This window comes from Danio aesculapii, chromosome 18 (genome assembly GCF_903798145.1).
Source record: "Danio aesculapii chromosome 18, fDanAes4.1, whole genome shotgun sequence".
NCBI classification, from domain to species: domain Eukaryota; kingdom Metazoa; phylum Chordata; class Actinopteri; order Cypriniformes; family Danionidae; genus Danio; species Danio aesculapii.
The window spans coordinates 8,220,111-8,235,355 of NC_079452.1; the positions used below are offsets into that span (position 1 = coordinate 8,220,111).

The 15,245-nt window shown below is 39.1% G+C and overlaps 1 protein-coding gene across 1 annotated transcript; it reads left to right on the plus strand.

Annotated features, from left to right (window-relative positions):
- The first annotated feature begins 423 nt into the window (after positions 1 to 423).
- On the plus strand, positions 424 to 14,196 carry lysmd2 (LysM, putative peptidoglycan-binding, domain containing 2). The gene is made up of 3 exons (XM_056478709.1): positions 424 to 907; positions 2,297 to 2,631; positions 13,609 to 14,196. The coding sequence occupies exons 1-3, from the start codon at positions 653 to 655 to the stop codon at positions 13,643 to 13,645; spliced, it is 627 nt and encodes a 208-aa protein (XP_056334684.1). The 5' UTR covers positions 424 to 652; the 3' UTR covers positions 13,646 to 14,196.
- The last annotated feature ends 1,049 nt before the right edge of the window (positions 14,197 to 15,245 follow it).

The window sequence follows — 15,245 nt, forward strand, 5'->3', positions numbered from 1 at the left end:
TGAAGACTATAGACTTTTTAATGTAAAATGTAAAAGCTAAAAAACTTAGCTGTGGTTTATGTCGTTTTTCACTGCCTTTTCACTTTTTCTCTTTTATTTATTGTATTCGTTCATATATATATATATATATATATATATATATATATATATATATATATATATATATATATATATATATATATATATATATATATGCATTATCCTTGACATGTCACGATTTACTCTAAATAAATTATAGAATTTATAAGTAAATATACACTCGCCAAATTATTATACTTAAAATGTAACGCAAAATAGACTGCTGGATCTCAGAGAATTTCTGAGCTCCAAACACTGCAAGGGACGCGACGCTCACGACGCGAGTTTCTGATTGGTCTACTGCCTTGTGACGTCATCATGGAAGACGCTCACTGGACGGGTGTCATCATCACACGCGCGTGGATCAGGTTTCACTGGATGGAGCGCGTATCTCGCGCAGGCCTGCGGTAACGACAATGGCGACTGGAAAAAACCCTCACATTTGCCGTTTCCTCTAAATATCACCGCTGGAAATGCGCTGCTCCGGGTGTGACGCTGAAAGCATGTCTATTTATATATTGTGAGTAGCACTAGTGTTTTTGGTGAAGGCAGCTTTAATAATAACGGATTGAAGATGGCGGAGTTTTCTCCGGTGCTGCCTCTGTTGCGGGATGATGGAGGAGGGGGACGGTATGGACAGCCGCTGTTCCCCAGATCCCGTTCCGGTTCGGAGTCCGACAGTGAATTGTCGCAGAGTTTGGCCCGTACAAAGACGCGCTCGTACGGCAGCACCGCGAGCGTCACCGCGCCTTTAGGAGAGAAATACATAGAGCATCGCGTAACGGATGGGGAGACGCTGCAGGGAATAGCACTCAAATATGGTGTTACGGTAAGAATATAAGCTTCACATTAATATAATCGCACACATATACAGGAAACCATGACCTGGTCATCTGCACGAGTGTTGTATGTATCCTTTTTTGGCTGTATAGTCGCGACGTTGACTGTGACATAAACACTAGTGAGGTGCCTATCTAGACATTTTTTTGGAACATTCTAATAAATAAGCCCTTGCAGCAATATTAATTTCTGTTCATATATCAAATTCTCGTGAGCGCTTCGACAGCGTTGTGCATCATAAAAGCGTGCGGTGTTTTGGGCCATCACTGACGCACCTGCAAGTTTGGGCCAATATGTAAAATTGAAACCAATAACCAAAAAATGAAATTGAAACCAAAAATTCTGAAAGTTAGTAATGTCCGGTTTTCCAAATGGTGTAAAAACAAACCTTTTTTCAGGCCTTAAGTTTTTTTTTTTTTTTTTTTTTTTTTTTGGAATAATCCTTTTAGATCTGGATGCAGACTTAAATTTGCAAGCTGAGACTGCATATCTCAGAGATGAAATGTGAGACATAATGCACTCAGTGGAGCTAGGGATGTCACCTCTCCAAGTTTCATTTACGTAGTAACGTCTAAAAAGATAGGTAGGTCTTAAATGGCATTATCAAACTCCTGAGAGCTTAAAAGAAATATGGGATGAACATTTGTTTATATTTTATCTTTGAGAGAACCTTGTCCAAACATTTCTGGATGTCTGGGATGCTTTTGCATAGTAAACCTTGTAAGCCCTCAAGATTTTGGTTCTTTAAATTGATATTTTCCCTTATTATTCTGTTATGTTTCATTATTCATTTAGGGCTAAAAAGAAGTTACATATTGGTATTTGATTCAAAAGAACAACAGTGAGTAATGGAAAATTTTCCAAATCAAAGAGTTCAAGGGAGTCTCAGGGAGAGTCCACAAAAAAAACACCTCTTGGTTGTCGGTCACATGAACTAATGTTAGTTTGAATGTGTTTACCTGCCAGTGCAAAATCTTTTGGAAGTTTCCCTTCTGATGCATTATCTGTGTCACTCTGATGTCTAGATTGACTCTGTACAGATATGTAATTGGACAAAATATGCGATAAAGTTATGTTACTCATTGCTATTAATTCCAATCATCCAACAATTTGGGTTTTGAGAGAAACTTTGGGAATCAAATGGGTGTGTAATCTGATTGCATGAAAGTCGGAATTGGTTCATCTAAGGAAATCACATTCTTATTTATAACCTTAATCTCAAAGCAAATGTTTATATAGTTTGGCTCGTTATACAAATTATATGCTGGTAAAACATGCAAACTTTAGGTAGATTGGTTCATATTTAGGGCTTCTTACTGGATATGAAAGTTAAAATGTAATATTGTTGTATGTTTATAATTTTCCTTTATCTCCACAGATGGAGCAAATCAAAAGAGTCAATAAATTATTCAGCAATGACTGCATATTCCTGCGAAACACGCTCAGTATTCCAGTTAAGTCAGAAAAACGCTCTCTCTTTAATGGACTGTCTCTGGAATCGCCCGACAGTGAGGGAAACACACCTCAGGAGTCGCCGTGTGTGAGTCAGGATGTGGACGCTCCATCGCCCCCACCAGAACCATTCGTCCCAGAGCCCAACACCCGGCCCGTGCAGGCGGAGGAGCTGTCCGCTAAAGACTACTTACACCGGCTGGACTTGCAGATCAAACAGTCCAAGCAAGCCGCTCGCAAACTGAAAGAGGATGGTGGGAGGTAAATTAACTTTTGACCTGCATTATAGTCTGTCTGCCTTACTTAAGAAATCAGTAGATGTATTAATCGTAAACAGAAGCTCTGTTCCTAACAGAGTAAGCCATCTATCTGTGTATTGGTTACCTTCTAAAGACATGTCTTAAAAACTGTACTTCCTTTACTCCTAAAGAAGTGGGCTTCTTTACTCACACAGGTGAGTGGGCTTTACAGACCACCTGTAAGAAACGCACACTTTTATCTCTCTGTCATCTAAAAAAAGGGCTTTTATGAAGTGAGCTTTACACAGGTGAGTGGCCTTGACAAACCACCTGTAGAAATGCTCTTCTCTTTAAAAATAAAACACTCCTCCGCCTTTATCTAGCACTTAATTCTCTAAACTCAAACTGTTCCTTTGGTATAATTAGCACTTCTTGTATGTATTGCCTCTTCTTGTTGAATCTCTGAATGCTTCCTCAATTGTAAGTTGCTTTAGACAAAAGCATCTGCTAAATGTAAATGTAAAAGGTGTAGATAGCAGGGCTTAGCTGCGACAGTTTTGATCGCTTATGCGCATGAAATTTATTCTATGCAACCTCATAATATATTTGGGAGCATTTGTGCATTTCACTGCAAAATATTGCATAAATATATTATGGACATTCCCACAGAATGCGTCTTTGCACCTTAAAACGTAAATTGCAGCACTCAGAAATGGTTTAAAACAGTTGTTTTGGCAACTTGCTACAGTAAACAAAAGTCTGCAATGCTAACCCCACCTTCTCCCTCTTCTGATTGGCGCACTGCTCTGGAACTGAGAGGCAGTGTAATGCATGTAAAAGTCGAAAATCTTTAACCTGATATAGGACTGGGCGATAAAATTGTTATTGATATTTATTGACCGAACACTATTGTCAATATTGATAAAAAAATACTCGGAATGAAGTTTCGGTATGAATCAGAATCAGAAAGAGCTATATTGCGAGGTATGTTCACACATATGAGGAATTTGTTTTCGTGACAGAGCTTCTACAGTGCAACAGGATAACGGAGACAGGACAAAAAACAGATAATAAATATATTTTAAAAAATGTATAAGTAGTGAGTGCAAATATACAAATTGACAAGTGTATGTACGTGTTTATTACTATATACAACGTTATATGTGCAGCTCCTTTGGGAGGTTAAACTTTCTCAGCTGACGAAGAAACAACAGCCTCTGTTGAGCTTTTTTGACAATAGAGTCAATGTGAGTGTCCCACTTCAGGTCCTGAGAGATGGTGGTGCCCAGGAACCTGAATGACTCCACTGCTGCCACAATGCTGTCCATGATGCTCAGTGGGGGGAGAGCAGGGGGGTTTCTCCTGAAGTCCACTATCATCTCCACTGTTTTGAGCGTGTGGAGCTCCAGGTTGTTGTGACTGCACCAGACAGCCAACTCCTTAACCTTTGTGGCAATATTTCCCTATTGTATTGAATATTTATGTTTGTTTTTATAGTATTGTGACAAAGAAGTTTTAGAAAAGTTAGTTTTCTTATGGTGCATTCACACCAGACACAGATGAAGCATCAATCGCGAGTGATTTACATGTTAAGTCAATGACGCGAATAGACATCCTGCAGTGCGAATTGACCGTTTAGCATGTTTGACGCGTTTAACGCGCAAATCGCTCGAGTTGGAAAATCTGAACTTTAGCAGACAGTCGCTCCGTGTAAACCAATCAGGAGATTGTAGTGGCATGGGTGATGGGTTGTGGGGTGAGGGCAGTGGTTCGTAGGTTGCTAAGCAACCATCAACCGTTTTCTCAGAGCATGACAAGCTGACAGAGCATTGCTGTCACTCTGATCCAAGTTTTTTTTATGAAGGAGATGTGTTTGTCTGAGATTAGTCTACTGAAATGTGTATATTACTTAAAAGCTGAAGATGATCAGTCAGTTCTTGTCACGTGACTTGCAGTGCGCTCGCGGCATTCATTCAACTGGGTGTGTCTGGAAGGCGCGAGCGCGCACCTCTTTTGGAAATAATGAACTTGCGCAAACTCTTATTTGCGATCTCCAGCAGTTGATCTTACACCGATATAGTGGACTCACCTGATTTGTTGACAAATGGGTTGTGGATTCAATCCTTGGCAGTTTGCGGGTCCTTCGCAAAGAAACGTTTCTAAGACATCTGTTTCTTATTAATTTTGCTGCTTGTGGGTTAAATTTGGGCCCTCAAGTGACTGAGATGTAACAGAGAATACGGTCATTTTTCTAAATATATGACTTTTAAAAATAAAAGATCATTCAGATTATAAATAAAACGGAAATAATGAATGATTTCTTGTGCGGCCTGGTACCAATTGATCCACAGACCGGTACTGGTCCTCGGCCCAGGGGTTGAGGACCACTGATCTAGTAGACTCAAGGTGCAAAACAAATCTATGCTCCTAATGCACAAAAAACACAGCTACTCTCTCAATAAAATCCATGTTAGCCATTTAGCAACGAAACTGGAGTCACTGGGCAAACAGCATGCAAATGAAGCGAGTATGTTCACATGTCTAATTATGCCCCAATAGCACGATTTGTTTGCCCAAGCCATGTCTGGTGTGAACGCCCCATTACAGTTCTACATCTAGGTAGCATAAAGGAGGTTCAGTTGTGTCGTTCTTTATACTCTTAAAAGCAATTTGTTGCACTTTTTTTCTTCTAAATGTACACCAGAGCACTGTTTTAGTCAGCACACTTCAAAAAATGCTGTTGAGGTAGGAAGCTTACTGGAGCAAATGATGGCTGAGAATGAAGTTTGCTGACCTGTGTTAAGCTTGTCCGTCAGATCCATTAATCTGAAGCACTGCAGTTTTTTTTCAGCTGAATTAGTCATTTGTGCGCACACATTTTCAAGCAAATTAGGAAGGAGGTTTTTGAGGAAAGCCTTGTAGTCTCTGCTCCAATTTCAAGCAATGAGAATAGAACCAGTCAAGTCAGTCCTGTCTTGAAGCATAAGAAGACATATTACTGAGATGTCTACAGGCGAAAGCTTGCCCACATGTTCATTCAGTCGACCTGCTGAACTTTGGGAGATGTTTCTGTTGATTGCAGTACATTACAGGTTATAACATGTTTGACTTTTAATGCTAATGTACACTTAACCAAGAGGCGTAGACTAATGCTGGCAGTCCTCAGATTGTTACATCAACACTCAAACATTACAAGATCAGATCAATACCAATTCAACTTGTTTAATCACCAAAAACAAGTGTCGAATAACCCACAATATTGGAATGATCAAACCTTGTCTGTGAGCACTTGACAGTTGTACAGATGTACTGTAAGAATATCTACGTCTGCAATAGACTTCAGCAGAGGATTTGTTTAAACTTGCACAATACAAGATGAAATCGTTAGTTAACACAGATGACATAAAAATATATAGAAGCAAACATGTTTAGTTGAATGTAAAAGCTCAAACAAACACATTATCATGAAATTATTTAGCTTTTATAGAATTAGAGTTTTCAACCAGATGTTGTGCTATATTGGAAAACTCATAGATTTTTCTGACACACCGAGGCTACATCGAGATGGCAATGATTCTGTTTTTTTTTTTTTTTTGTGAATTCTAAAGGTTTCATTTCAAATAATGTCTCCCTCCAGATGAAAAAGGAAGACTGGTTTAAAATGCTGTAATAGGTATACCACACCTATATGTCAAGGTTATTATAGTTAACATAAATTAACGAAAAACAAAAACTAGAATTGAAAAATCATTTTCGTTAACTGAAAAAAAAATTATAAAAATTTTTAAATTAGAACTAACTGAAACTGTATTGTGTACATACAAAACTAACTGAAACTAACTACAGTTATTGCAAACCCGTCCTTCGTTTTCATCTTTGTAAATATATTTAAATGAATAAATACAGACTTTTTTAAGAAGTACATTTATTTACTTCTCGATGCAAATTTTACGCCTGGTGTTTGAGCCATAGGTTCAATCCTGCTGCCATTGGCCAGATCAAGCTGGTCCTCCTCCAGTCCTCGCTGTTGCTCCCGCGACAAAAACAATGACTGGACATGACAGAAGCATGGTGACAGCAATAAATACAACCCAAGCAGACACTTAAAAGTATTAATTTAACACATTTGTGTCCAATAATGGCTTTTATTTCCGTACTAGTGATCTTGATCTCGAACAAATCATTCTTTTTCTCTATCTTCTAAGTAAAGCGGTTGAATTAGTTCATCAAATCAAACTGAATCATTTGAAACGATTCACGTCTCTTAGCAATTATCAGCAAAGACTTTATAACATGCCTGATACCCTCCTCTGACTCGAAATAAACCATTTTCCTGAGTTATTCAGTTATTAGAACAGTACACAAAGATCAGATTTGAGAACGGGTGAACTCATAATAAGGCACATGTGTGATTCACTGAACCGAGCACAAACAGTACATGACAGCCTGCTGTGACTGAACTAACTTGAACAACTGCAGCGCGAGTAAACCGAGGGCTCAAATGAGAGGATCTGGCGAAACTTAAGTTTATTTCATAACAGAAAATTGTAATGGAATTTAAATAAATCTTCAGTTGGGTTAAAAAAACGTAATTGTAAGAAACTTTTCAGATCATGATGATGTTTTAACTGACTGAAGTTAGGATTGCTGACTACATATTTTGATATGTTGAGTCCTAACATGGGAGGATTGTCACGAAAGATCTGATTCATGGAAAAGATCTGAACTTTCCATCATTACTGTGTATCTAACTCCAGAAGCATCCTTGCACACATATTGAACGGTACTTAGGCCTGCTATCTTGTGGGCTGTTGTATTAGGATTTGAGGATGGGTAGTGTTCATGTGTCCTCTGAATACAGGTTTTGAAAATATATCTTTGGTTGAGTTATTATACAATATTCTGATGATTTTGTATCTTACAATTATAATACACTAACAAATATTCTAATTTATATATATACAAAAAAAAAACTAATACTGAAACTAATAAAAACTAAATTAAAACTAAGCAATTTCATTATATAGAAACTAATAAAAACTAGTAAATCTGCCTCTAAAAACAAATTAAAACTAACTGAATTTGAAAACAAAAAGTCACAACTAAATAAAAAACACAATAAAAATATTGAAAAATCCACAGAGCTGCAGGATACACTAAAATTACAGAAGAAAGCACTCTTTAGCGTGCTGAGTACAGGCAAACAGGACACCTTAGTGAATTTAAAAGTGTCTATTGTGTAAAAGGGCCAGAACATTAAGCGGATGCCAAACAACTAGTGCAGGTGAAAACTAACTGTGTTGTCGGCTCACGTCTGGACCAAAAAAACGCTTATGAACACACCAAACAGATGGTAACTGACTGATCTGAAAGCACATGTTCGTGCCTTTGTTAAAGGATGTGTCTTTCTGCACCCACAGGTGACAGTAAGCTGTTCTTTTATTCCACAAAAGGAAACCAGAACCTTCGACGTACACATACAAACTGTTAACAAAGCTGTGTTTGGTACCATTATAACAGTAAATATGTCTGATAATCTAATAATCCATATCGTTTGCAAATATTTGATAAATTATAGCTGGCTTCTGTGTGTTCCCTCTTGACTTGAAGTGTTTACTTGGTTACGTCACTTCAGTTTTGATCTCGTGCTATGATTCGTTGCTGAATGACCAATTAGAGCTTTCTTCAGCCGATGGTCAACGCCGATTCTACATGCTGAATCAGGCCAACTCGATTCAACGTTAATCCGATGTGAAGCGATGTGTGGAACACACCAAATGATCTAGCTGGACTGATGCTGCCCAATAGCTGATCGTCACCAGCCTTAACGGTTGATGTGTCTCAGCTGGTAGTCTAGTACAGTGTTTCCCAACCCGATTCTTAAAGGCACATCAACAATACGCATTTTCAACCTCTCCCTAATCAAACACGCCAGAATCAACTGATCAGAACATTAGCAGAGACTCCTAAAACTGAAATGAATGAGGGAGACATCCATGATATGTACTGTTGGTGTGCCTCCAGGAACGGTTGGGAAACACTGGTCTAGTGGGTATAGCATTTCTAGGTATTTCTGTAATAGTGCTAATAAACTTAGCAGTGCCTGCTGCACAAACACAGCTCTGCAATCTGCATTGTTGTTCTCTGCTCTTTCTCCTCCTGGTCACCTGATACTGTGGTGTCATTGTTTCAAAAAAGTGGCATTTTGCTTATCTACATGGCTATGAAAGGGACAAACATTTCAGGTTACTGGCGACAACGATGTCGTCATGTGGACGGAAGGGCAAAACAATTGACTTTTTTTTTTCTTGTGGATTTATCTAAATCCATTACTGTTTGTATGGGACATGAATGTTCCAAGATCACAGACGCACTGACATATCTAGAGCAGTTTATTATAATATATTTCTAAGACTATTATATTCTTCTGTAGACGTTTGATGTGACCTTAAAGCTTGGTAAGAAACTAATGACATCCAAGGACAGCTAATGATATCCAATATATTCCTGATCCTCTGAACCCATGCTTGTCTTTCAAAGAGTTAATTTTGTGTGGACCAAAACTGATGATATGCAGGTAAAAAGTAATAATGACATCATTCATTTTCCTTCGGCTTAATGCTGTGTTCAAACAAGACACGGCATGTGCATGTGATAAATCGCGCTATTCGTGCTTGAATAGACATGTAAACATTTTGAGTTTAGTTGCTTCATTTGTGCGTCAAATCCGCTTCATTCGCTCGTCAATTCCCTTCACAATAGTCGCGGATTCGCATCATGGGCAAGGCTTCTGTCTGCCCGGTGACTCTCGCTTCGTTGCTAAATGGCTAATATGGATTTTATTGAGAGAATAGCTATGTTTATGTGCTTTATGAAGGCTAAAAAAGTGTCGATTCATTTAGAGCCATGTCTGAGTACACTAGATTCTTTCAGAGGTGCACCCAGCTCTGTGAGCTCATAAACTCCTCCAGAAAAGTAATCTGGATGATGGAAGCTTTCAGTGGTGACTCCGAGTGAGCCGAGCCCAGTATGACCAACTGTTGTTCGGTGTCGGCAGGAGGATTTCCCCCCTGGGACACCAACAACAGGTGCTACATCATAAGCATGCCCCTACAAGAGAAAGCTCCTTATTGGTTAATGCAGCGCGAGTGTCCGCTGAAGTTCAGATTTCTCGCTTTATTCGCGCCACCTCATTCGCGCGTATCGTGCCGCAGGATGTCTATTCGCGTCTTTGTATTGACTTAACATGTAAATCACTTACGCTTGATGCTTCTTCCGCGTCTGGTGTGAACGCAGCATAAGGCTGATTTCTACTTCTGCATCGAGTGATCAGCATGACCCATGGCGTCTGCCTTGCATTTTTACCTCCTGCGCACTTTTTGTGTTGCTCTGCAATAACACTTCTGAAACGCTAGCTGGCAGTAGGTTTTTATGTTGGTTTTCCTCGCAGATGTTTTGTTTTTACTGAACCCTACAAGTAGCTAAAACTCACTCATTCAGAGGCAAGAACCGGCGGACATGTAACAACTTTAATTATAAGGTAAACACAAAACAAAAGTTTCCACCTGGAGCTCCTTTACAGGGCTCGACACTTGTAAACACTCGCTCCATCGGGCTTGTGGCTCTCAGCACTGCACACGCTTGTCAGTGCTACCAAGCCAACCAATCACAGAGCTTGCGCTATGCGTTATTGTAACGTGTAGTTACATTTTTTTGAGAGGTGTGCACCAGTGTTGACCTCAGCCATGGTGAGCATGTGCATGGCTGCACCGGACCATACACGTGCGCTTGATGTAGAGTAATAAATCAGAATTTAGTCCCCCATTCATCAGGGATCGTCATAGCGGAATGAACCCCCAACCACTGCAGCACGTTTCAAGCAACAGATGCCCTTCCAGCTGCAACCCGTTACTGGGAAACACCCATACGCTCTCTCATTCCCACACTGATACAGTACGGTCAATTTAGTTTCTTCAATTCACCTATAGCGCATATCTTTGGACTGTGGGAGAAACCGGTGCACCTGGAGGAAACCCACGCCAACATGGGGAGAACAAGCAAACGCATAGAAATGCTAAGACATGATAAACATGATGATAAACCCTGAGTACACATGAACAGAAGTGAAATTTTTATCAGATCAATACTGCAGCTGAGTCATGGAAATGCTCAATGACCAACGCTATTAATCAGTGTATTTACACTCCCAGCAACTGCCAATCCAAAAGCTTCAAACAAATCTCAACAACTTTCCACTGTTTAAACAGCCTGCTTAAGGAACACAGGAAGTCAAACAGAGACAGATACATTTGTTTGCTCAGAAATCTCAGTGAACGGTTTCTTTTAGGCAGAGCAGAGATGACTGGCACGGGGAAGCCAACACGTTTAACACTGTTGCCAATAGCTTTCAGTGGAAAGCAGATCAAATGTTTCTAGATTATATCCTATTGCTGCATCTTAGTTAACTAGATCCACACTACTGGTTTAAAGTTTAAGAGCAGTAAGAAAAGAGCAAAAAGAAGCCTCTTTTGTTGACCAAAGCTCCCTTTATTTGATCCAAAGTTCAATTAAAACTGTCAAATTTGTTAAGAATTTTTAAGTAAATAACAGTTTTGTGTTTGATAGTATTGTAAAATGTCATTTATACCTGTGATTTCAAAGCAAAATTCTTACCATTATTACTCCTTTAGAAATCATTCTAATTGCTATCAATATTTTAATGTACTGTTCAAGAAACATTTTATATTATAATTACATTTTTAGACACTTATACAGATGACTGATCTGAAAGCACATGTTTGTGCCTTTGTTAAAGGATGTGTCTTTCTGTACCCACAGGTGACAGTAGGCTGTTCTTTTATTCCACAAAAGGAAACCAGAACCTTGGACGTACACATACAAACTGTTAACAAAGCTGTGTTTGGTACCATTATCACAGTAAATATGTCTAATAATCTAATAATCCATATCGTTTGCAAATATTTGATTAATGCAACAAAATTATAGCTGGCTTCTGTGTGTTCCATCTTGACTTGAAGTGTTTACTTGGTTACGTCACTTCAGTTTTGATCTCGTGCTATGATTCGTTGCTGAATGACCAATTAGAGCTTTCTTCAGCCGATGGTCAACGCCGATTCTACATGCTGAATCAGGCCAACTCGATTCAATGTTAATCCGATGTGAAGCGATGTGTGGAACACACCAAATCAACTAGCTGGACTGATGCTGCCCAATAGCTGACAGTCACCAGCCTTAATGGTTGATGTGTCTCAGCTGGTAGTCTAGTACAGTGTTTCCCAACCCGATTCTAGAAGGCACACCAACAATACACATTTTCAACCTCTCCCTGATCAAACACACCATTCTTTCATGCTTGATGCGCTCATCATTGTACTGCTATTTGCAACCACAGGGGGCGACACTGAGTAGGGTAACTGTTGTGACAAAACAAATGAAGAAGTCAGCGAGTGGAGTTGCAATGTGGAATTGCTACAGTACATCTGGAAAGTATTCATAGTACTTCACTTTTTCCACATGATTTTATGTTACAACCTTATTCCAAAATGGATTAAATTCACTAATTTCCTCAAAACTCTACACACAATACCCCATAATGACATAATGGCCAGCTCTAGGATGAGTCCTGGTGGTTCCAAACATCTTCCACTTATGGATGATGGAGGCCACTGTGCTCATTGGAACTTTCAGAGCAGCAGAAAATTTTCTCTAACCTTCCCCAGCCTTGTGCCTCAAGACAATCCTGTCTCTGAGGTCTACATACAATTCCTTTGTCTTCATACTTGATTTGTGCTTTGACATACACTGTCAACCCTGGGACCTTATATAGACAGGTGTATGCCTTTTCAAATTATGTTCAATCAGCTGAATTTACCACAGGTGAACTCCAATTGAGCTGCTGAAACATCTCAAGAATGATCAGTGGAAACAGAATGTACCTGAGCTCAAATAAGAGCTTCAAGGCAAAGGCTGGGAATACTTATGTACATGTGATTTTTAAGGTTTTTTATTTGTAATAAATTTGCAACAATTAAAAAAAAATTGTACATTGTCATTATGGGGTATTATGTGTAGAAGTTTGTGGGAATAAATGAATTGAATCCATTTTGGATTAAGGCTGTAACATATGGAAAAAAATGTGGAAAAAGTGAAGCGCAATGGATACTTTACGGATGCACTGTATTTGAATGAATATAATAATATATCAAATGAATTGGTTGTGGATAAATTTGGAAAAACTCATGAAAACTTTTGGTGAAAATGGTGAGTATAATACTCTGGTAAATATTTCCGCCATCTTGCCAACAACATCTCGTTGTGAATTCTCGCATGGTTCAATGGGATCTTAATAACTGTAAGTTATTGCACCTAACTTACTACAAGTTACACCCATTTATGTTACGCCCCTGTCTTGCAGTCCGCAGACAGAAACACTTGCCATAAAATGTCCCTAGACTGTTCAGAAGATGCATAATTGACCATATTTGGATTGGTCCAGCTCACTGACACACCATGGCAATATAATAATTAATTTGTCTAAAAAGCTATTTTAATAAGCAAACTAGATGCCTAGTTAAATCTTTTTAACTAAATAAAGGTCATCAGTTGACCAAACTCACAGCTGTTTACTATGTAACCACAGATACAGGGACACTGGAGCATTTTAAAGCCATGATTCATCAGCGGATCGCTCGTATATGTCAGCTTCTAGACAAACCAGCAGATCGGCGTGACTTTGAAACGCCCCAGTGTCCCTGTATCTGTGTTTACACTCAGTAAACAGTGGTGAGTTTGGTGAACTGATGACCTTCACAGCCAATCACATTTCTGTCATTTCTGGCAAATCAGCACTGTTTAAGAAAGCGATCAACAGCGATCGAATGTTATCGGAAAATGGACATTTTTCAGATTTCAGTATCACTTGTTATCGAATTCCAGTATTGTGACAACCCTAATGTATTGTTTGTATGCTTCATTTCAGAGAGGAAGATGACACAAACTCATATCAGGAGATCTGATGGACTCTTCATCTGTTTTCCTGCAGCGCTGACAATGACCCATCATCAACTTTCCATCCCTCTTTTGCCTGCTTTGTTTTTAACTTGACCCAAACTGCAACACAGGACCACATGCCATACTCTTGTGCTGAGGGTCCATCATTGCCTTCTTCAGCAGTATTACACTGATTTTATCTCTGATTTTTATCATCGTTCTGTCTCGCATAATAGTAAGGATAGTTCATTTATTATAGGAAGAGCAATGGCCGACCACATGTAGATCTCAAACTTATGATAACCTCTGCTTATAAGAAACACTGTATCTGCAGTTTATCCTCTATATACTGTATTACAGATAAAAACAACCCGGACTCTGTGTGGCTGCCTGCTGATTTTAATTTATATATGTTTTGTTTGCCTATAAAAGCTTTATGTGTGGGTTTGAAAGGGATAAATAATGCTGTTTTGGTGTGAATGTTGTGTTTTTTTGTGTGTTGGGGGTTCAATAAATTAAAAAGTTTTACTGTGCTGTTTGATTTGAGTTGTGCAGAATAAATGCTTCTGTAAACTGAGCTTCTGTTTCATGAATCATAGATCTGGCATGAAGTATTGGGTTATTATAGGATGGATGATCACATAAAGACTATAAAAGCAACCACAGGCAGTAGAGATAGTTAGATAACAGTTCCATGACAAATAAGTTCTCAGTTTTTCTGCTAAAAAATAGAGTTGGCTTCTAAATTTAATTGTAGCTGGATTGGTTATTGTTTTGTTGTATTGAGACTGCTGGGAGAGGGCTTGCAAACTCTATGATGGCCTGTTCCATGATCGTGTTTCAACAAACTCCGGATTAGTTTTGACAAAACCAAACCTGTGCAATCAGGATTTGTTGCTACCATGATGCTGGTAATCAGCTTTCTACATTAACTCAGAATTTTATTTAAGGTGCGTTCGACTTCATGCAGCGCTGCACAGCTTAATTGAAATGTCTTGCAGTGGTGCATGCTGGTTAGAAATTTTGTCCAACTTGAAGCTACGCCAACGCCACGTGACTATCACATGTGGCATCAAAGTACCCCGACAGCACTCCGAGATCAGACGATTGATTTAGCCAATGCAGCATCTGAAAAGGGACTGCAGGAGCTGCGATGACGACACCGATATTACACGATGCCTTTCAACCCTCCTGTTTTCCTGGGATTCTCTGTATTTTACAGTTCTATCCTGATATCCTGTTAAGGTATTTATTTTCCCGTATTTCTCCTGTTTTTTTTTTTGTCTTTCTCTGAAGGCTGGCATTAAACATTAAATAGCTGATCCTCCCTATACGCAACCCATACCGCCGAACCACCAGGGGCCGCCCCTTGCTCTTAAATGTGAATCTGTTCTGTGTGTTTGCTTTATTTAGGCATGAAAACACTTTGAAATAAATATAAAAATGACACGATTCCCTTCCTTTTCTTTACAGGTGCCGTCGCTTCTTTTATGCAATCCTCAAAACAGTCATGTAGTGGTGCGTAACTCTCTGACGCGCTCCATAGTGATAAATAGTTTCTCAAACGGATTCTGTACTAGGGATTTGGAGCGGAGCGAAAGTGTGCGTTTTGGGTGCGTACATAAT

Coding starts and splice junctions, on each gene's coding strand:
- lysmd2 (XM_056478709.1), top strand. CDS start 653: ATGGCGGAGTTTTCTCCGGTGCTGCCTCTGTTGCGGGATGATGGAGGA. Junction 908..2,296: donor CACTCAAATATGGTGTTACG/GTAAGAATATAA, acceptor TTATCTCCACAG/ATGGAGCAAATCAAAAGAGT. Junction 2,632..13,608: donor CTGAAAGAGGATGGTGGGAG/GTAAATTAACTT, acceptor GCTTCATTTCAG/AGAGGAAGATGACACAAACT.